General features: G+C 48.3%; 1 protein-coding gene and 1 long non-coding RNA gene across 2 annotated transcripts in view; one reads left to right on the plus strand and one right to left on the minus strand.

Annotated features, from left to right (window-relative positions):
• Positions 1 to 5,970: 5,970 nt before the first annotated feature.
• LOC110223374 (uncharacterized) lies at positions 5,971 to 14,010 on the minus strand. Its single transcript, XR_002328681.2, has 3 exons — positions 13,924 to 14,010; positions 8,712 to 8,785; positions 5,971 to 6,162 (listed from the first exon to the last, which is right to left on the minus strand). It is a non-coding gene; the product is annotated as an uncharacterized LOC110223374 (long non-coding RNA).
• The window catches only part of PDE4C (phosphodiesterase 4C), a 38,757-nt gene continuing 28,432 nt past the window's right edge, over positions 13,049 to 23,373 (plus strand). The window contains exon 1 of the mRNA XM_078154154.1: positions 13,049 to 14,035. Within this exon, the coding sequence (XP_078010280.1) occupies positions 13,869 to 14,035 (167 nt within the window). The 5' untranslated portion in view covers positions 13,049 to 13,868. The remainder of the gene's footprint in view (positions 14,036 to 23,373) is intronic.

The following is a 23,373-nucleotide window of genomic DNA, read 5'->3' on the forward strand; positions in this document are numbered from 1 at the left end:
TGGATGTGACAGGGTGTATGTACACTAGGCCAGGACTCAGATTCTCTGAAGCTATTATAAGATCTTGGGGGTGGAGGTGGGGAATGACAATGGGGCCTTCCCTCAAAGCATCCATGCTGAAGGAGTCCTGTGTTTCTCCCACTGTCCATGAACTGACTAGCACTGGGCAAAGGCAAAGGCTGGAAATGATGACCTGCCCCTCTCCCCACTCCTATGCCAGCACGGGGGGCCATCATCCCTTCATGTTCCCATCTCAGGAAAACTCAGCCCCAGGCTCCTCCTTCTTAGCTCTGTTGGGCCTCCCTGCAGCTAACTCATTGTCCCCCCACACACTTCTATGATGGTTCCCACTGAGCTTCTCCTGAATTTGTTCTAATCAGTGCCCATTAGCGTGTCTGGCAGCAGCCTCAGATGATGTCCCTAATGAAAAAATATCTGCTTCTCTTCAGGCAAGTGCTTAAGGGAAATCAGTATGTGTGCTGGTAATGTGAGGCAAAGTGGGGAGAAGGATGGAGAGGGCACAAGTGTGTACGTCTAAATATAGAAGGTCAGAGGAAGGACCTCAGAACCCAGAACGGCTCTGACATTCCATAATGTCAAAGCTATAAGGGACCATAGTCCATAGAATGGAGGAACTTGGAGTGCCCTAAAAACATAGATCGAGCATTCAAGAAGGATTTATTTAGCACCTATGGTGTGCCAAGCACTGAGCTGGATGCTGAGTTAGAAAGTATTCTTAGGATTTCAAGAGGCCAACGTGGGAAGGAAGTGTATTTCAGGCTCAAGGGATGGCCTAGGCAAAGACACGGGTAGGAGATGGGAAATCATTTAAGACTGGAAATCATTAATAAGGGAAGTTGGAAACAGGCTGTGAAGGGCTTTCAGAAATAAACAAAAGAGTCTGTATTTGATCCTAGGGGTAATAGGGAGCCACTGGAATTCATTGAGCAAGGGAGTAACATGGTTGAAACTGTGCCTTGAGAATATCTCTCTGGCAGCTGTTCAAGGGATGGATTGGAGGGAGGAGAGATCTATGGCTAGGAAACCAGTTAGGATTCTAGTGCAATAGTCTTGGCAAGAAATAGAGAGGATCTGAACTAGGGTGGAGCCATGTGAGCAGGAAGAAGGGAATCCATGTCAAAGGTCATAGAATCATAGATCAGAGTGCCAGAGCCATCAGAATCTTTGACGATGACCTAATCCAACGTCTTCATTGGAGGAAGGAGGAGGAAGCTGAAGCCTGAGAAGGGAAGGGACTTGTCCAAGGACACAGAAGGCCAGTGTCTAAGCTGAGACTCAAAACTACAGTCTCCCAAGTGCCCGTGTAGGGTCCTTTCGAGCATGTCACACTGGGAGTTCTCAGATCTACACTGATGGGACAGGCCTTAAGTGTCTGCATGATTGAGTGTTGGTGTGAGAGTGTGTGTGTGTGTGTGTGTGTGTGTGTGTGTGTGTCTGCCTGCTCATATCTATGTCCATTCAATTCAATCATATGAACATTTATTAAATACTGTGTTAGGTGCTGTGCTAGAGGGTAGACTTCCATGACCCAGAATTTGGAAATTTCTCTATATGACAGCTATCTCCTGGCCTTCCATCTCTTCCCAAGCTTCATTTCTCTTCCATCCTCACCATGACCTCCAGCCCTTTATTCCTTCAGGCCATCACCCCTACACTGGCATTACTTTCCTCCCTTCCTAATCTTGACTTTGTAGCTAACCAATTCAAATATATGCTGCAGTCTACTTTCAATTCCCTTACTCCCTTCTCCTATTGTAGCCTATCCTTTGCCAAATCCCAACCTACGATAACACCCTCCCCCTACAGAACTCCTCCCCCCTCCAACCTTATCTACTCCTATTCGTATACAGCTGAATGGCATTAGAGGAAGTCTTAGCACTGTGTGGATCAGTGCCTAATCTCAATGGTCTTTCATTGTCACTAGGTAATCCCTCATTGAAAACTGACTCATACCACACAGGCTGCTGCAAACCTCTTTTCTCTTCTGGTCTTCCTTCTGCACTATCCCCTCCCAAATCTCTCTCAGCAGAGGGCTTGTTGTCACATTTGACTGAGAAAATGATGGACATTCTCCAGCAAGCTGCTCTTCTCCCCTACGTCACATCTCAAAACTCCTTGACATGCCCCTATTTGATCTTCTTTCACTCCAGCTTCTGATGAGGAAGCAATCCTTCTCATTGCCATGGTGAATTCCTCTTCTCATGCCATTAATCCCATCCCTTCCTTTCTCCTCTGGCAGATCAATCGTCTCTCTCTGTCTCTCCATCTCTTCTCTGTCCCTTTCTTTCTGTCTCTGTCTCTCCATCTCTGTATTCGTGTCTGTCTCTGTGTCTCTGTCTCTGTCTCCTGGTTCCTTCTCTGCTGCCTACAAACATGCTCAGGTCTTCTCCACCCTTAAAAAAACCCCCAAAACCTCCCCTTGGCACCACCATTTCCTGAAGCTATCATTCTATACCTCTCTTCCCTTTCACAGCCAAATTCCTAGAAAAAGCTGTCCACCCTCATCTCCACTCCTCTTCTCACACTTTCCTCAACCTCTTGTAAATACGGCTTTGAACCTCATCATTGAACTAAAATTGTTCTCTCCAAGGTTACTAATGATCTTTTGATTGCCAAATCTAATAACCTGTTCTCAGTCCTCATCCTTCTTGACATCTCTGCAGCATCTGATACTGTAATTAACATTCCATTCTCCTGGATACTTTCCTTTCCTTAGATTTTCCTGACATCTTTATCTCTACCTGCCAGGCTGCTCCTTCTCTATCCCATTTGAGATAGCCTTGACCCACCCTCTAAGGCTGTTCTCTGTGTCTCTGTCCTCAGCCCTATTGTCTGCTGCAGCTAGGTGGCACAGAAAATAGTCAGGAAGACCAGAGTTCAAATGTGGCCTCAAACACAGACTAGCTATGTGACTCTGGGCAAGTCAGCCGACTATTCTCAGCCCAAGCACTCTCAACCTCAGTTTCCTCATCTGTAAAATGGGGATAATGAAAAGGCTGTTGTGAAGATCAGATAAAATAACATGTCTTACGGTGCCTTGCAGACTTTAAAGTACTATATAATGCTAGCTATTCTTCTTCTTCTTCTCTTTTTATCCCCTCCCTTGATGATCTCATCATCTTTCTTGGGTTGTTATCTCAATGAAGATGACTCCTAGATCTCTATATTTACCTCTAGTCTCTTTCCTGAGCTCAGGTCTTATTAGACATTTCCAAATGGATGTCCCATGAACATCTTCACTTTAACGTCTCCAAAAGAGAACTCACTTTATTCTTCCTACCCCGCTCCTCTCATAACTACCTTATTTCTGTTGGTGGCACCACCAGCATTTCAGCCAGCTATGTTCACAGCCTTAGAGCTGTCACTGAAGCTTCCTTTGCCCTGAAGCCTCGTATCCAATCAATTGCCAAGTCTTGTCAATTCTACCTCCATGACATCTCTTGCATCTGCTCTCTCCTCCCAGATCACACCACCCCATCCCTATTTCGGGTCTTCACCTCTTGCCTAGACTTTTGCAACAACCCTGCTTTCACTCTCTCATCTCTCCAATCCATCCCCCACACAGCTGCCAAGTTGATATTGCTAAAGCACACATCCATGGTATTACTCCCCTGCTCTAGGAATTCATATTGCCTCTGGGGCCCAGTACAGACTCCCTAGCTTTGCATTTCAAGCCCCAAATAATCTTGTTCTATCATCCCTTCCCAGGCTTATTACACATTTCTCCCTTTCATGCATTCTACCTTCTAGCCAGACTGGCCTACTGCTCCCTGTTCATGCAAATCTATCCCATCTCTGCACCTTTGCACACGGTGTCCTCCATACTCAAAATGTGCTTCCTGTTGTCTGCCTCTGGGAATTCCTAACTTCCTTCAAGGCTCAAAAGCCTCTGCAGCAGGCTTTCATAATCTTATCTATTGATAGTATCCTTCCCTCTAAAATTATATTGTCTTTACCTTGTACATACTTTGTATGTTCTTCTCAGTCAATAAGCATTTGTTAAGCACCTATTGCATACCAGGCACTGTACTGCTCTGTGGACCTCTTGTATATAGGAGAATATAAGTCCTTTGAGAATTGGGAGGGGCAGCTAGGTGGTACAGTGCAATCTCCAGCCTTGGAGTCAGGAGGACCTGAGTTCAAATCCGACCTCAGACACTTGACACTAGCTGTGTGACCCTGGGCAAGTCACTTAACCCCGATTGCCTTACCAAAAAGCAATGAGAGAGAGGGAACTGGGACTATCTTGTTTTTGTCTAGCAAATAGTAGGAGCTTAATAAATGCTTATCAAATGAATACGAAGATAAAAAGGAAGCAGTTCTTGCTCTCAAGGAGCTCATACTCTACTGGGGGGGGGTGACAGAACAAATGCAAAGATAAGGAAATATAAGTAATGTACAAAGTAAATACCAACATTAGGAGAAAGAGCCCTAACAAGAAGGGAAGTCAGAAAAGCCTCAAGTGGCACTTGAGCTGAACCTGAAGGGAGCTAGGGATTCCTAGAGGCAGAAGTGAGGGAGAAGGGCAATCCAGGAATGGGGATTGCCTAAGCAAAGGCAAGGGGGGGAGGAAATGGAATATCGTTTGTGAGCAAGTAGGCCAGTTTGACAAGGTGCCTGAGGAGGGGCTGTGTGAAATAAGCCTGGAAAGAGAAGCTGGTGTCAGATGGTGAAATGCCAGGCGGAGGAGTTTGCATTTTATCTTAGAATCTAGAGGGAGGTCCTAACGCTTCTAAGAATGTATCTGTTTATCTGGCTTCCTCTTCCCTCTCCCCCAAGGAAGCCCAATAACCACAAGAGAAGAGAGTTACACCTTGAATTAAGGACTATTCCTTTGTTTCTGGTACTTCATCTCTAAAATTGGATCAGATGAGGACAAAAGATTCCTTCTGTTTCTTTTTTAAACAAATTTTTGTTGTTATCTTTTGTTTTATATCACTTACATTACCCAACATATCTCTTCCCTCTGTCTCTCCCAGAGAGCCACCTCTTTTAAGAAAGAATAAAAAAAGAGAGGAGAAAATAGTTTGGCACCACTAGGAAGGAAGGAAACAAACATTTATTAAGCACCTACTACGTACCAGGCACTGGGCTAACCCCTTTACAAATATTATCTCATTTGATCCTCATAACAACCCTGGGGGGTAGGAGCTATTATTATCCCCATTTTATAGTTGAAGAAACTGAGGTATGCAGATGTTAAGTGACTTGCCCAGGGTCACATAGTAAGTATCTGAGGATGAATTTGAACTCCTAACTCCAGGGCAGTGCTCTATCCACTAAGCCACCTCAAAGTAGATCAAGAAGTCAGGCATTTTCTGTAGTATTCATATGCAAAATGCAGAAGGAAGTAGTTTTTCATCTGTCTTCTTTGGGGCCAGCCATGGCTCTTATATTTTCACAACATTCAATTTTTGTTGTTTCGTGGTGATTCTTTCCATTTATATTATTGTAGTCATCATATATATTGTTTTCCTGGTTCTGCTTGCCTCAATCTGCATCAGTTCCTATAAATCTTCCCATGCTTCTCTGTAATCATAGTCATCATTGCTTTCAACATAGTAATACAGACCAACATATTCATGTGCCAGAACTTGCTTAGCTATTCCCCAAAGCATGGACATCTGCTTTGTTTCTAGTTTTTTGCTACTACAAAATTGATATTATAAGTATGTAAGGGGGAAGGGGACTTGATTCCTACACACACACACACACACACACACACACACACACACACACACACACACACACACACACCCTCAGTGTTATATCCTCTCTAGGCTACCTCCCAGAGAGCAGCTACTACTTCTATGGGTTTTAGCTTACTTGCGGGTATAGGCTCCTTCCACTAGAACTCGAGTCTCCACAGGTGTATTGCCAATAATAACCAGCCAAAAAAAACAAACAGAAAAGGAAAAACCCTCCGCACCCATTAGTACCAAAAAGAACTTTTAGGATTTCCCATTCTGCTGTGTTTTTTAACGATCAGCGTGATATCTGAAATCATCATCTTTGACCCATACATAGCCCTTTGAGGAAACACCTTTGGTCTCTCGTGTGAAGTTCTCCTTAGCCGAAGGGGAAAAAAACCAATCAGCCAGTAGACACAATGTGCTCTCAGTAGAGGCATTTACTCAGCATCTGTGGGAAGAGTGAATACAAAACCACTAGAATAGAATAGTAGTGAAGAACATGAATAAGGAACCCATGGGGCCAAGGCAATTCGCAGCTGTGGAACTACAGGGACCCAGCATTCATTCTCTCCTAGTAGAGTCCTCATAAAAGTCCTCTGGAAGACAGTGTCCCTTCCTCAGTCTGCTCCTCACCAAATCTCACATCTAAATTGCCAGGAGTAGCTCTCTCTTCAGTCCATCACTAGCTTTTTTTGTTGCCACCAGAGGTCCTGTTCATTGAAACTGCTTCTAGCCCTGGCCTCAACTGTCACTCTCATCTGGGTCTGTCTAGGGGGTGTGCCTTTGCTCCCTCAAATTCTCTGAAATGGATTCTCCAATTGCTAGGTGTCTCCTCCTGAGTCAATAGCTTCTCAACCAGATGACAGAGGAGGAAAGGGAGGAAGAAAAGGAAATTCTCTCCTCCTCTCCCACCATCCTGCCTACCCCCCTAGGAGATGAAGAGATGGGTTCCTCTGAAACTGCTGAGCACCTCCAGTGCTTAGAATATGAGACAGCTTGGTAGCACAGTGGATAGAGCACTGGACCTAAAGTTAGGAAGATCAGAATTCAAATTCAGCTTCAGACACAATGTGAACCTGGGCAAGTCACTTAACCTTGGTTCTTCATTTCCACTTCTTCATTTCTTCAGCTGCTAAAATGGGGATAATAATAGTTCCTGACTCCCAGGATTGATATGAGGATCAAGTGAAATAATATTTATAAAGTACTTGGCCTATATAACTGTATATTCCCTTCCCTTTATTCCCCCTTTATTCTTCTCTCTTCTGATTCAATTAGAGAGAGGCGGTACTACTCTGTAAAGGCATAATAGGGGGTAACAACTTGTTATGGCATTAAAACCTTGTTATCTGTAATTATCTGGTGGCTACATCAGTTAGCAGAGAGGAGAACCAGGTTCCTCTCCTTTGGTGTATCCAGATGAATTTCTTTTTATCGACCTCCTTGGCATATACATCTAGCTCTGCAACCTCTAGGTCAAAGGCCATAGACATTTTCACCACTTTCTTCAAATCATTCCAGATTGCTTTCCAGAATGCTTGGACCAGTTCACAGCTCCACCTAGAGCACATTTGTGGGTCCATCTTTCCACAAGACCTCCAACGTTAACTGTTCTCAGCTTTCATCTTCTTTGCCAGTTTGCTGTGTTAAGTTCTGGGATTCTCTGCCTCAGGTCTAATTATCATCAACCTTAAAAGTGAAAGCCTGTCCTGGGGGTCTTGCTCTCCCTTCATTTGTTCCTGTAAGCCCCTTATTCCAGTTCAGGGAAGGGGACAGCTGGGGTCACCTGGAGTTCTTCATCACATCCCAGTGGTTCCCTTTCTTCACTGCCACCATTGAGAAGGACTCCTGAGGGGAATGTTTCCATCTCTCCCCTTCTAGCACTCACTTCTTTTCTCTGCTTCTGGTAAGGTGGACAGAGACCAGAGCTGGGAGGTCCCAGCCTCGAGCTCCCGTACTACCTAGCTCTGCCTGTGGGACACTGGGTGAATTCCTCCCTCTCTCTGGGTTTCTTCTGGAAAATGAGGGAGGTAGACAAAATGTCCCCGCATTCTTTCTAGTTCTGATATTCTATGGCCTGCAGCAGAAGGGCCTTCCCAACACTGAATTCTGTGTTCTAAGAGGCCTCCCAGCTCTGACATCCTTTCTTCTAAGGGCTCTCCCAGATCTGATACTCTCTGTTCTAAGGGCCCTCCCAGATCTGATACTCTGGTTTCTAAGGGCCCCACAGAGCTGACTCTGTGTTCTAAGGGCATCCCCCTCCATCTTTGACATTCTGGGTTCTAAGGATCCTCCTAGCTCTAGAGTTCTCTCTTCTAAGGTAACTTCCTTATCTAACATTCTGTGTTCTGTGCTGTAAGGACTTGCCCAGCTTTGACTGTGAGATTGTAAATCTATAGGGAAGAGATCTCCACTCTTGCCAGAGAACAAAAGGGTTTGCTGGGGAGTTGGAGGGTCTCTATAGGAGACAGCTTCCGTCTCTGCCTCAGGGTGCTTAGTCTGTAATAGTCATTCATCCTTAAGATCACTAATTAAAACCTTAATTATCACTTTAGGATTCTGAAGTGCTTGTCTTGTTTGCTCATCGGAACATCACAGTAACATAGGTAATACAGAGATTCTCATCCCCATCTTACAGGTGAGGAAACTGAAGGTTAGAGAGGTTATGCCCAGGGTCACTCAGATAATTCAAGTCAGAGGTCTGAAAGGCAGGAATCCAAGTGGGAATCTCTTCTAAGTGTCGTACTGGATAACAAATCCAATTTCTGCACTGCCTTAATGTTTGCAAAGCACATTCCTCAAGCTCCCGGGGGGAAGAGAGGAGCTGTAGGTATTGCACCTGGAACCTGGTCTTAAAGCCCTCGGTGTTAGCAAGCCTGGATATGGAGCCTTTTGCGAAGACTGAGCTGTCTCGGAGCTCACTGAGCCCTGCCCCGTCCCGCCCCTCCCCAACACCCCTCCCCTCTCCCGTCCTCCCCCACCCTGCGCGCAACTCACCTTCTCCACCTAGCGGCCGGAGTGAGAAAGTGCCAGTCTCTGCCTGTCTCCACGAGCGGACAAGGTCGGCCAAACTAGGGAGGGAGACAAGGGCCGGTGCCTTTTGAATGCCATCGTTTCCATCCTTTGCCTTATTAGTGAGTTAATTGGGGCTGCTGACTAGCGGTTTGATCATCTAAAATCACGTTGTAAGAATTTGAGCTAACAGATCATCAGTCTATAAGCATTAACTAGCCACCTGCTGTATGCCAGGCACTGTTCTAAGCACTGAGGGTACAGTCTAGTCCAGTCTAGATGAGAAAACTGACGGCCAGAGAGAAGGAAGTGGCTTAGGATGATCAGTTTGGAGCAAGAAGGGAACCTAGAAGCTAAGTCAACCCCCTCATTTTAGACGAGACAATTAAGGCACAGAGGAATCAAGTGACTTGACCCGGGTCAATCAGCTAGGAAATACCAAAGGTGTGAACTAATGCTGCCTCTCCTGTTTGCCCAATGTCACAGAAGGAATCAGTGAGAGAAAGACAGAGAGGCCAAGGGAAAAAGGAGTCCTGTTTGTCAGTCGTCAATTTTAAAGAACCCTAGAATGGAAGTCAGGAGATCCACCACACCCTAGTCCCCACCTCAGTCACAAAGAAACCAACTGTAGCCAAATCATTTCCCCTCAGCTTCCTCTTCTGTAAAATGGGTAGTTTGCACAACGCAGGCCCCTAGGCCCTCAGGGACCTTACTAGCTCTGGGGCCCAGCCGAAGGTAAATTTCTGAAACAAAAGTTACAGGCAGGAATGAAAATTGATCTTGTACCTTCCCCCAAGCAATGTGCAGGGCTAGTCCCCTATTGGCTCTGGGATCTGGGACACCTCCTGAAATGGGCGGACCCAGTCATGGAAGAAGCCCACCTGGATGCAAAAAGCCTGCCCTCTGGGAAGAGTGAGACTTTCACTAGGTCTGGCATCCTGTGATTCCTGGCATGGTGGGGAATGCCACTGCCTTCCCTCTCATGATTACCCTCAATTTATCCTATCAGTTGTTTGCATATTGTCTCCCCCAGTAGACTGCAAACTCGTTGAGGGCAAGGACTGTCTTTTACCTTTCTTTGTATCCCCAGTACTTAGCACAGTGCCTGGCACAGGGCAGGTGCTTATTAAATGCTTATTGATCGACTGGATTTGAAGGCAGAGCACCTGAGCCTCGGTTCCGGCTCAGCCTTACTTTCCCAACCTTGGGCAAATCCCTTTCCCTCAGTTTCCCTGTCTGAAATAAGGCAGTTGGATTAGATGGCCTCGAGGGCCCTTTTAGCATTACATCTATGACCCTAGCATTATTCATTCTCCATTCCTAAGAGTCCCAGCTGTCTCCATCCCTACTTGGAGAGTTCCACTCTCAGTCTCCTTCTCCCCTCTGGCCCCTTCCCTCCTCAAGTTCCTTCTACCTCCAGTTCAGCCTTGAGTCTGAGAAGTGTAGCCAGAGAAATAAGAGGTTGAGGCTGGAAATGAAGAATGGCAGGGGGAGTGGGGGGGTTCAGTGCTTCAGCATGGAAAGGACGGTGATCCAGGATGCCATGGAAGTCTTCAGATGGGCCAAAGCACCTCCTCCCCATCCCACAAACACACAGACATGCTCCAAAGGGCAGGGCTCAGAGCCCTGGCATCTCCCAGGGGAAGGGTAGGAGCTAAAATTAGGCCAGGGCCAGCTATGGGATTATTTTTACCCTCTCAGAGCCAGCAGGGCACTTTCCCACCAGGTGTTGGGTTGCAGAGATAGGGGAGTAAAGGGGGGGGGCAACTCAGGCTGTCCTGGTAACCTCTAGGAGGCTCCTTGGTATCAAGCCCCTGAGGCTGGACTTAACTAGGCACCCTGGTTCAGGCAATACTTTCTGAAAATGGAAATTAGTTGCTGGGAGAATGAGAATGTGGACAGTCAAACCCAGATCTACACACACCCACAGAAACATTGAGACCAACATCCTCAGACCCTTCCCCCCCAATACACAAGCCACACAAACACCAAAACATTGACTTCCAGACAGACATGTCCCCATTCAGAATTACAAAAATCTCAAAATCAACGAGACATACTTCCAAACCTAGACACACATGTAAAGACCCACAGAAAAACTCAGACCTCAAAAATACAACCCTCAGAAACACCAAGATAGCCAGTCAGACCCAGAAATACACACTAATGCAATGAAATCATCACACACTGAAATATACAGAATCACAGATGTCCCATACACCCATAGCCAGACTCGGAAACACACCCTACTCCAGTGAAACCAATGCGCATTGAAACATACAGAAACACCTAGATACCCACAGTCAAACCAAGAGACACACACTAATCCAGAGAAACCAACACACACTGAAACAAACACCTACACCCCTACCAGGGGACTCACAAACAGGCTAACCAACAAACAGTGAAACATACAGACCTACAGAAACACCAGGATCATTATACTTTGATCTAGAAATATACCTTCAACCTCTAAACCTGCTGAAATACCAAGACGAACATTTCTAGACACTTCACACTTTCTCATCCAGACTCAGAAACCCACACAAACCCAGACACAAGAGACCCAAAGGAATACCAAAACATTCTTCTGAGTCTGGACCCAGTCCTTTCCTACCACACAAACAGAAACACCAAGGCCTCCAGCACCATCCTCAGCCTTAGAAACACCCACCCAGGTCTACAAAGGCAAACATACAGATCCATAGAAACCCTGAGATATAAAACCCAGACCCAGAAACATATCCAAACCAGAGAAACACTGACACTCCCTCTTACCCAGACCCAGAAATACATAGATATTTAAACAAAGATCCAGAAACAAATGGAGTTCCATACACACACACAAACTGAAATATACCCAGACACAGGAATACTGATCAACCCACCTCATCCCCACCCCTGCCCCTTGCCCCAAACAGAAATGGAAAAAATCCAAATATTAATGAAGACCTTGCTGCCTGCAGGGCTTTAATCATGCTAGAAGTACTACAGATATTTTTCAAAAGGTCCAAAACTTGTCTTGCTCCTTAAGGGAGATGTGACATCTCCAGAGATAGTTACAGTACAATAAATAACATGACTGAGGGACAGCATGAAGTGCCAGAAAGAAGACTGGCCTTCAAGTCAGCGGGACCTGGGTTCAAATCTTGCCTCTGAAACCTTAGATCTATGCCCCCAGGCAGCTCTCTAAGACTTTGTTAAAGAATTACAAGTTTTAGTTGGTACAGAGATTTCCCTATACGAAGGAAACCTCACCTTCTGCCCTAACTCTACCCCAGCCAAAAAAATATAAATACCTGAGTACACACCAACCCAGACCTTTGCTTATAATCACACAGACACACAGACATACACACAAAGACACACATACACACACACACACACACACACACACAGCCCAAACTCACAGATGTGTACTCAGATGCACACACCCACCAAGCAGAAGAACCCTTTGGGGTTCCAGATGGCTTCTTTGAGGTCTGAGTGCTATTGGCCTCGCCTCTAGCACCCTACCACCACCACCCCCTCCATGGAGGCTGGAGCAGCTGCTCTGAGGGAGGGATAGTTGGAAGGAAAGGGAGGGGGAATGTTTTTAAGCTTCTAAGAGTTTTCATTGAAAGAGACTTTTAGATATGATTTAGCATTTTACAAACGCAGAAACTAAGACCCAGAGAGTTTAGATGATTTATCTATAGTTATAGTGGAACTCAAATTCAGGTCATCTGATTCCAAATCTAGCACTTTCTGGAGAAAAGGACCCCACCCCACCCCAACTAAGGTAGGGTGTGAGGTTGGTCCCAGGTGGGAGGGAGGCGTAGAACTCGGAAGAAAAGGAGCCCTGGGAATGAGGTGGGCTGTGTGTGTCGGTGACAGCCGGGTCTGCTCTGTGTCTCCCCCGCCTCCCTCTCCAGTCCGGTTCGGAGGCCCCGCAGAGAATGGTGGAGGGGGGGGTCGGAGAGTGGTGGGAAGAAGAGACAGCCGGATGTTTGGCAGATCAGAGCTCGGGACCGAGAAAGAAAGATGAGTCCTGGAGAGGAGAGCAGGGTCTGGTCTGTGTCATGGGCTGCTTAGGGGGCCAGGAGTCTGGGTCCCAGGGAATGAGCCTCTCCCCCACCCACTCCTTTTTCTTTTCGCCCCCCTTTCCGAGTCTCAGCTCTAGCACTGAGCTGATAGTCGGATTCCAGCTCTGGCGCCCAACAGAGTCTGTTGTGGGGAAGGGGAAGGGGAAAGGAGGAAGGGGGAGGGAAAGAATGGGGACAGCCTTGGCCCTGGGGCCCCGCCCCCTACCCCCCTCCCGCCTAAAGCACTCTAACACTTTATGAGCCCAGTTGAGTTCAAGTCAGGCCGGCTACAGAAGAGACACAGACAGAGACCGGGACAGAGACTGAGATAGAGGCGCAGCTGGTGGTGATGAGGCTACAGACAAGACTTAGAAAGAGAGATGTGTTAGTGGGACAAGGTCTGAGACTGAGAGACAGGGAAAGAGAGATGGAGCAAGCGACAAGACAAGAAACTGAGAAGCCGAGAAAGCAAGCTTGGGACAGAGAGAGACAGAGTTAGAGACAGAAGCAGGAGCGGAGAAACTGAGTCAGAGTTGAAGAGCAATAGAGAGAGGAGGAAGATGAGGAGGGAAGTGAACGGCAGTGACAGAGAGTGAGCCAGGTTTGGAGCGGGACCCTGAAAGACAGAGCGAGCCTAAGAGCAAAGTGGGGCGGGGCGGACCCCCTCTTCCTGGGCCCAAGCCAGGCCCCCAGCTGCGGACCGGGCGGGAAGAAGAGACTTTTGGAGAGTGAGCTTCGAGGTGGGGTGCCGAGGGCACTGTACTCTGTGTTTCTGTTCTTCCGGCTGCCCCAGCAGCCGGCCTGACCCCCGCTCGCAGTCCCGGGACCCCCCCGGAAGCCCCGCCCCGGCGACGGGCGGAGAAAAAGACCCGACGCGGAGAAAGGGACACAGATACACCGAGTGACACACTGAGAGGGGTGGGGGGGGGGGAGGGACAGAGACGGAGAGAGACGTACGCAGCCAGAGACACCCCGAGACAGAGATCTACGCTCAGACAGAGAGACCCATAGCCACCCAGAAAGAGCTAGAGAGAACCCAGAGGCAGCAGTCTGGGAACCTTCGAGGGGCCGGCCAGCCATGCTAGGTGGGCAGCGCAGCCCCCCGGGCCCTGGACCAGGCGCCCCCTCCTCACCAGTCGGGTCTCCTCGGGCTTCCCCGCGCAGCTCTCCCGGGCTCTTCAGGAAACTGCTGGTAAATCAGAGCATCCGACTGCAGCGTCGCTTCACCGTGGCCCACCCTCTCTGGTGAGCTTCGCTTCCCACTTAGGGGACTGCCCCAGGGATGGAGGAAGGGGGTCCCGGGAGGGAGGGATCTTTGGGACCTGCCAAAGAGACAAGTACCTAGACCCACATACTAAGCCTGAGGGAGGGGAAAAGACCGACAGAGGAACACCGGCAGGTGTAGACGCAAGCAGAGACAGGCAGAGGCAGAGACAGATGGCAAACTTGAGACCAAGGCCACAATACACATCCCTGGAACTCCAAAGAATGAGAGGCAGAGATTAAAACTGAGAGTCAGAGAGGAAGGCCTCCAGGCCGGACAGAAAGAAACAGAAAAGAGGCCAGTGGAAAGAGATGGAGACCCAGAAAGAGGCTGAAATGGAGAACCAGAAACAGAGGCTCAAAGAGAAACTAATAGAGAAAAAAGTGATGGAGACAGTAGGAAGCAAGAGGCTGTATTCAGAGACTGGGAGACTGGGATGCAGCTGGTGTCAGAGACAGAGGCAGGGGACACAGACCAAGGGGCAGAGAAAAGAGCAGAAGGCTAGGCCAAGACTGGAGGGGGGGTGGAAGAGCAACTTCTGGCACAGGAGGTGGGGGTGTGGGTAATGTGTCCTTGTCCTCTCTCCTTTGGCTTCGTGGGACACTTGGCCCCACCCCATCCTTGGCTCTGGGACAGCTACTGAGAGCGCCTGGGTCCTGATGGCACAGGCCCAGGCTAAGTGTTGGGCTAGGCTCTGACCTGAGTATGGGAATGGTAGAGAAATCCTTCTTCAGACAGAGTAGTGGAGGGCCTGGGGGAGATCCCTGAAGACCCCAGAAATGAGATGTTTGGAATGGGGATGGCTGGGCTCCCTCATCACGGGAGGCCTTAGGGCCCGAACATGTCCCTCTGTACCTGGTATCTTAGCTCTGCTGTAAGTCAAGACTTAGCCCCAAACCTTCCAGTCTCTCCTCTTCTTTCCCCTTTCTGGGCTGCCTCTCTCTGGGCATCCCCCTTATTAGACCCTATTTCTGGGCCTCGAGCCAAAGGGTCAAAAGCTTTGAATTCAGGGTCAGAGCATCAGGGCAGTGAATAGAGCACTGGTCCTGGAGTCAGGAGGTCCTGAGTTCAGATCTGGCCTCAGACATTGACACTAACTGTGTGACCTTGGGCAAGTCACTTAACCCCATTACTTACCCAAAAAAAAGGAAAGAAAAAAAAAGGTCAGAACATCTAGGTTCAAAACCTGATTCTGCTCTTCTGTGTGCTTTGGAAAGTCATTGAATTTCCCAGGGGCTCCCATCACACCTCTGGAAAATGAGGGGCTTGACCAGCTCATCTCAGGGTCTTTCCAGCTTTAATCTTAGGATCTCCAACAAGACATCTGCTCTAGATCAGTCAGTCAATGGGAAACTGACTGTAATTCCTCCCAAGGGAACCTGGAGTTTCAAGATGCTCACTGTGGACCCACTTGCTGCTCCTCCGTTCCTAGGCCCTATAGGCCTCGTTTTAATGTTCCAAATAAGCTGGTCCAAAGTGGGTTTTCCCACCCTGGTACCAGGAGGGGATTGTCTCCTTCCCAGGCCTCCATCTTGTAGGAATCCCATAACAGCTCCATTCGTCCTTAGTCCTCCCGACTACACACACGCACACACTCACGCACGCACGCATGCACGCACGCACGCACGCACACACACACACACACACACACACACACGCACGCACACACGCACACACCTGCCCATTTGCCTCCTGTTTCTAAGCTGTCAAATTATACTGGGAGGGAAAAAAAATGGGCTGGGGCTAGAGTTTCAGTTTAGGGCTGGAGAAGGGAGAGGAGAGCAGAAGGAAAGGATAGAAGGTATCAGTGAATGCTGTCTTGGGCTCCATTAAAGGACGCGTGGTGTCCCAAACAAGGAAGGTGTTAGGAAGGACACAAAGTGCAGAGTGAGGGAAGGATGCAAAGCCTAGAGAAAAGATTCCGGGTGGGGAGAGGTGAAGGGTGTGGGGGGGGAGCACAATCACCGTCTTCAAGCATTTGAAGGGCTATCGTGTGAAAGAACAATTAGTCTCTCTGCTTGGCTACCGAGGGCAGATCTGGGAGCAATGGGGGGGGTAGTTTCAGGGAGGCCGATTTTGGCTCCATTTAAGGAAGAACTTTACTATTTGAACAAGCCAAAAGTGGCCTGGCCTGCTTTGGGAGACAGTGGGCTCACCATCATTACAACTCTTCAACAAAGGTGCTACTTCCTAGGGACATTGTGCAGCGGATTCTTGGGCAGATAAGAGCCAGACTGGACGGTGTCTCATGGGAGTCCCCGCTCCCATCACTGCTGGGAAAGGAATGAAGCTCGGGTACAGAGTGGGGAGGGACTTTAGGTCATCCAATCCAACTTCCTTTGTCTTATGAATTTTACAGGAAAACTGAGGCCCAGAGAAGCTACTGGTTTGTGCACAGTTGTCAAGATAGTAGGGGGCAGATCCTCCAACTTCAGCTGAGGAGGCTGTAGTCATTCTGCTTCAGCATGGTACAAGGGAAAAAATGCTGAATTTAGTCAGAGGCCTTGGGCTCAAAGCCTGCCTCTGCCATGGACTGCCTGTGTGATCTGGAAGTCACTTTGGTTCTCTGAGCCTCAGCTTCTTCATCTGTAAAATGGGGCCTTGGGTTAGATGTCCTCTGAGCTCCCTTCCATCTCTAAATCTGTGATCCTGTGGCGTTGGACTCCTTCTGTTATATGGTTCTGTCTCCACATTGGGTGCTGGCCTCTGATGCCACTGGTTCTCAGGGGGTGTCCTGAGAAACTTCACTAGGACCAAACTTTAAAGAACATGAAAGAGAATCTTAGAGGGAGTCTGTCATATCCTCCTTTCTGATTTTCCTGGCCCTGGGTGGAGGTGGGGACGGAGGAGACATTGGGAGGAACTGCATAGATATATAGGCACAGGGAGGCTAGCATTTCTGTGCTTCAGTGGTAGAAGCAAGGGGTCAGGGTCAAGCTTCTCTCCCAGGCCCTCTGAGCTCTAAGCCAGGGGTGAGCAGATGTGTGGCTCCTGAGGGGCCAGGCAGGGGGCCAGCCGGCAGAGTCTCAGCTCCCTCCCCCACCCTGTAGGCACCTGCCTAAACAAGCAGGGAAGGCTCAACTGTTGCGTAGCTAGGGCCAGGGAAGTCTGGACCTGGAAGCTTCAGTCCCCAGACAGCCGAGATTTCCCATGGTGGCAGGAGTCTGAAGGGCAGGGCTTGGCCTGGCCCAGAAACCCCAGCTTTGGGAGAAAACAAAGAGGATGGAACCCTGTCTGTAGGGTGGCACCCCACCCCCGGATCCGGAATGGGCGGACAGCCAGGCAGAGGGCCAGAGGCTGGCCGCCAGGCTCTGACTCTGGCTTCAGCTGCCACAGCTCCACACTGGCCCCTTTGTGCCTGGGCTGGAGTCCCAGTGTGATAATATCAGCTGAGGCTCTAGGGCACCCCTAGGCCCAGGGTGCTCTGGGCGGGACCGGAACAGGGGGAGGGTGCCCAGGTGGGCCTGTGATGGATTGACTGAACATGTGGCATCTGTGCCTGAGTGAGTGTGTGTGTGTGTGTGTGTGTGTGTGTGTGTGTGACAGAGGTTGTGACTCTGTGTGTGTGTGCATTTCTGTGGTTGTGTCTGTACATCTCTGTATATGACTGGCTAAAGGAGTATGCATAACATAGTCTGTGAAGGGGTATATTCCTGTGAGGGCCGGTGCCAAGTATCTGAGGGCCTATCTCTGAGATTTTTTTGTTGGGGGAGGTGGAGACAGAGAAACAGAGATAAGAGGATGAGGAAGGGAAAGGAAGGAGAGGGATAAGGGAGGACAGAGAGAGAGAGAGAGAGAGAGAGAGAGAGAGAGAGAGAGACAGAGAGACAGAGAGACAGAGACAGAGACAGAGATAAGAGAGAGAAAAGAGAGAAAGAAACAGGAGGAGAGACAGAGAAGAGAGAGACAGAAGAGAAGACAGAGACAGTGTAAGTCTGAGAGTGGTGTGTGCGTGAGAGGAGCCATCCACCAGGCTTGCTGGAACAGCATAGCAGGTATTTGCTGTGGTTGGGATTGGTCTAAATGGCTTCATCCATCTCTGAGCCTCTGCGTGTGTAACCCTCATTAACCAGCAAGCATTTATGCGGCACCTTTTCTCTGCTAGATGTTGTGCTAGGTGGGAAAGATAGAAAGGCAACAAAGTTCAATGTTGAGGCACAGTAGATAGAATGGTGGACGGATTTGTTATTGTTGTTTGTCCTTTGATCTTGAGGACCGTGACTTCAGGAAAGAGTGTCATGACTTGCATGTGAATTGGATTTAAGTGAGCGAGGGCTGTGCAAAGTCACCGGCCTCACACTCTCCTCCAGAGCCATCTGGGGCCAGTGGCCAGATATAGATCAGGATGACTGGAGATAGATGGGACTGGAGTTTAGCCTGAGTTCAAATCCTGCCTCACATAGCTGTGTGAAGATAGGCAAGTCACTTAATTTCTCTCATGCTCAATGTCCTTATCTTTAATACTTCACAGGGTCGTGGTAGGGACCAAATGCTATATACATGTAAGTTTCTGCCCTCTTGGAGATGACATTCTATGAGGAAACTAGGGATATGTACAAGTAAATACAAACGCTATGCATAGTAAATGTAAGGATTTCAGGGGGAAGGCACTAGCCACTGAATCAGTCAATTAACAAGAATCTATTAATCACCTACAGCATGCCACGAATTGTAATAAGTCTCCATCCTCCACCCACGTACTAAAGGGATCTTCCTAAAGCACAGGTCTGGCCATGTCACCCACACACCCTTCCACACACACTCAACTAGGATCAGATGTAGAATCTTCTGTTTGGCTTTTAAAGTCCTTTAGCACTCTCCCCAGGGCAGCTAGGTGGCTTGGCAGATAAAGCACTGGCCCTGGAGTCAGGAGGACCTGAGTTCAAACTGACTTGACCCTTACTAACTGTGTGACCCTGGGCAAGTCCCTTAACCACTATTGCTTACAAACAAACTAACAAAACCTGTCCCCCTCCTACCTTGCATCTTACTCCCTTCCCTTTATTCCATGATGCGGCCACTCTGGCCTCTTTGCTGCCCCTCACACAAGACCCTCCATCTCTGGACTCCAAGCATTTTCCCTGGTTGCTCCCCCCACCCCAATGCCTCACGTGCTCTCCCTCCTAATCTCTGCCTCCCGACTTCCCTAGCTTCTTTTAGGTCTCACATGAAATCCCACCCTCCCCCAGGGTAATCTCAGTGCCTTCCCTCTGAGCATCTCTCCAATTTATCCCGTATTTATCTTGTCCATACAGTTTTATCCACATGTCTCCCCCATTAAACTGTGAGCTCCTTGAGGACAGGGGCCATATTTTTGCCTTTCTCTGTATTCCAAGGTGCTTGGCATACAGAAAACACTTAATAAAGGTCTGTTGATTGACTGGGCCCCAGGAATACAAATACAGAGGAAAATGACTCTGCCTTCACAGAGTTTAGCAGTTGGGAAAGAGGGATCTCAACGGAGATGAAAGAACAAGTGTTATACATAATGGGGGGGGGGTATGGGCTGCCTGGAGTCTCATTGTAGGGTTTATAATCCCCCATGGAGGCAGCTTCATTTTTGAGTTGAAAGAACACCGAATTTGGAGACACAGGAACTGAGTTCAAATTCTGACTCTCCTCTTACTCTTAAGACCTTGGGAAGTCCTCCCTAGGCCTTAGTTTCCTCGTTTGTAAAATGAGGCGGCAGGGCTGCATAGCCTCTGAAGTCCCAGTTATAATTCTTTTTTTTTTTTAGGCAATTGGGGTTAAGTGACTTGCCCAGGGTCACACAGCTAGTAAGTGTTATATGTCTGAGGCTGGATTTGAACTCAGGTCCTCCTGACTTCAGGATGGGTGCTCTATCCACTGCGCCACCTAGCTGCCCCTCAGTTATAATTCTATTCTCTCCCTTGGGGAAGATCATTGCTATCTTCATCCCTTCCCATCCTTGTGCCTGCCTTGTTCCCATTCTCCCTCAGATGCTCCTCTGAGTCCTTCTTACATTTCAGGGGTACCGGTGCACAGTTTCAGCTGTCCATCTACACGTCATTTCTTGCTTTTGGATACATGGTCAGCCCTATCTCCTTTTATGATCGTTTATTTCCTCAATGATTTCCCTTCCGGCTTTTTAACTTTTTTTTGTATTGTAGACCCCTTTGGCACTCTGGAGAAGTCTATGGACCACTTTCTCAGAATACTGTAATTAAATGCATAAAATAAAAGACATAGGACTACAAAGGAAATCGATCATATTGAAATATGATTGAAATATATATATATTTTTAAAAGTTTGAAAAATTTAGAACTCACAATCTTATAAAAGTGAATGTTGAAAACTAAAAATTAATTGATTAATTAATTTTTAAAAAATTCACAGATGGGGCAGAGCCAAGATGGTGGAGTAAAAGCAATGACTTGCTTGAGCTCTCCCCCAAACCCCTCCAAATACCTGTAAAAAATGACTCTAAACAAATTCTAAAGCAGCAGAACCCAGAAAAAAACAGAGTGAAACAAAAAAATTCACAGATCCCCTCCCTTAGGGAAAACCTGCCATAGTAGAGAGTGCTAGGCTTGATGTCAGAGAGACCTGGGTTCCTAGTCTGTCTCTGAACTGTATTGCTGCATAAATCTAGGCAACTAACTTGGTTGCTTTCTATATGTCCCAAGCAACTCCCTATAGGTTATATATTAAGTCATAGAAGGACTGCAATATGTATTGGTGATGGCATTTTTCCATGCCTGTGATAAAATCATGGGTTCTTGCAAATATTAAGGCCAGCAATTATTATTGTTATTTTCCCTCCTGTGCTCCACCGCCTATCCAAAATCCAGACCTCTTTACCTACAGTACTATCTTGAGAGGTAACCTCTCAAGTGGGGAGTGGGGAGTCCTGGGCAGGGGTGTCAGAAGACCTGGGTTCTAGTCTGCCACTGACTGATGGAGGGAGTTTCCACACCTGGAATTTCCCCATGATGATACAATCACACATCCTTCATTTTTTTTTTTCATATTCCCTATGCCACTTCTTATACATACTCATCACCAGTGGCATTGCAGTATTGCAGAGAGAATGCTGGACTCGAAGTCAGAAAGACCTGTGTTCAAATTCCACCTTTAACACTAGCTGTTCAAAGTTGGAATGAAGGGGAAGGGGAGAAGGAATGAACATTTCTTAATTTTCTACAACATGCCAGGCACTGTGCTAAGTGTTTTATAAATATTATCTCATTTGATCCTCACAAGAACCTTTAGAAATAGATGCTGTTATTATCCCTATTTTATAATTGAGGAAACTGAGGCAAACAGAGATTAAGTTGATGTGTCTTGCCTGGGGTCACACACCTAGTAAATGTCTGAGGCTAGATTTGAACTTAGATTTTCCTGACTCCAAGTTCAATTACAGGATGCAGTTTGGACAAAATAGATACTGAGACCCCTTTCAACTGAGGTTGTGTGATTCTACTGATTATTATAGAAATATACTGTAGGCTACTTGCCCACAGGGTGGGTCTATCCACTCTCCTCTAGGTCATCCACTACAATGATTACTCAGACCCTGATGTTCTTGGAGGTGTCAGGACAGGACCCGACTTTATGAGTGGGAGGAGTTAGGATAGGCTATGCCTTAATCTTCTGAATGAATATTAAGATTAGGTTTAGAGGTCATGGGGGGGGGTGAGGGAAACACCAAGAATGCTGTCCTTGGATTGGAGAGTGTATGCAGAGGAGAAATGTGTCATAAGCCTGGAAAAGTAGACTGGAGACAGTTTGGGAAGGGTTTTAAATGCCAAGCAAAGGCGTGTGTAATTGAGCAGGAGAGTGACATGGTTAGCCCTCAGCTCAACTGCTGAGGACATAAGTATGAAAAATGATAGTCTCTTACCTCAGAGAGTTTATAATTAAAATGTTAATCCTGTCTTGCTAATCCTGGAGGCAGTATGGTACATTGGAAAGACCTCTGGAGCATTTGGATCATCTAATTTCCAGCTGGACTAAGTCACTAACTGTGTGTGACCCCCAGGCAAGTTACTCAACCTCCGTGGGCCTCAGTTTCCTCATCTGTAAAATGGCACAGAGAGGTTAGATCAGATGATTTTGGAAGTTTCTCCTAGCTGTGTCCATGATGTGATCTGATGGCTTGGACTGTAGGGCACTCCTCTGAAGTGTGATCCTAGGAGAGAAAACCTTGCCCCAAGGACAAGGGTCAGGCTAGAACAGGGCAAGCCAAGATCCTTGAAGGTCCAGGGACTAGAAGCTGCTCTGAATTCAGGGAGAAAAGAAAACCACGGTCCTCGTTAACCTTCCAGGTTGCTTCCTTCCCTGCCCCACTTTTCCAGTAGGAAGGATTGGAAGCTGGCCCTAGGCCAGGGGTGGATGTTATTAGAGATTTTTTTCCTGTGTGGGATAGTCCGAAGAAATCCCATCCAACTCTCAAATTGTGATTTTAGGCAAGTGGGTAGCGGAAAAGGAGAAATTTCTGTGCTATGGATTGGGGAAAGGAAAAGGGTTAGAGGAAGGAGCAAAGTGGATGAGTCCTCTTCGGGCACTCAGCCCTGGGTCCGCAGCAGTGGCACCTCATCCCACCAGGGGGCACACAGACCCTGTTTTGTTTTGTTTTTTGGAGGGGGGGGAATCGCTGGAGCTGGAGGACATGAGAGGGTGGGGGGAGCAGGGCCGCCCCATCGGGACTTGCAGAGGGCCAATGACTGTGCTCAGAACCAGGCACTGTGGGCCTCAAGCTTCGCAACCCAGTCTGTCCCCCACCCCCAACCCCCGGCCGCCCCGTGGAGCCTCCTGCGTCATGGAAAGCGCTGCCTCTGACCCTCAGGGCCCCCAGCGGCCTGGGCCGGGATGGGCCGGCATGGGCGGGGCGCGAAGTCCGAGCTCCGGCTTCCTAGCTGCAAGTTCTAGTACTCCATCCCTCCCTCGGCCTGGACTGGGAGTTTAATTAACCCTTCCTGCTCCCCACAGGATCTTCCTGCGAGTCTTCTCAGAGTGGGAAACTGAGGCAGAAGGCTAAAGGGACTGGGGCCCACCCTGGGTAGCTGGAGCTGGGCTAGTTCTCACAGCGGGCGTTGCCCTCCCGCGGCCACTGCGCTTCTAGGATCTTCAGATTCTCGTTCCGAGGCTCTCCATCCTCTGGGAAAGACTCTCTCCCCACCCTCAGTAGGTGCCCAAGTGCTCCCCGGCCCTCTAGGCGCGGCCTAATCAGTAACTGAGCTTGCCATGGCCCCGCCCCTGGGGCAGGGTTCCTGCCCACTTCCCCGCCCCCATTCCGACTGGGAGGCTGAAGTCTGCCCCTCATAGGATTTCCAGTCCCCACGCCTCCGGCCTGGC

Source organism: Phascolarctos cinereus, unplaced genomic scaffold (genome assembly GCF_003287225.1).
Source record: "Phascolarctos cinereus isolate Bilbo 61053 unplaced genomic scaffold, phaCin_HiC Scaffold_4;HRSCAF=312, whole genome shotgun sequence".
Taxonomy (NCBI): domain Eukaryota; kingdom Metazoa; phylum Chordata; class Mammalia; order Diprotodontia; family Phascolarctidae; genus Phascolarctos; species Phascolarctos cinereus.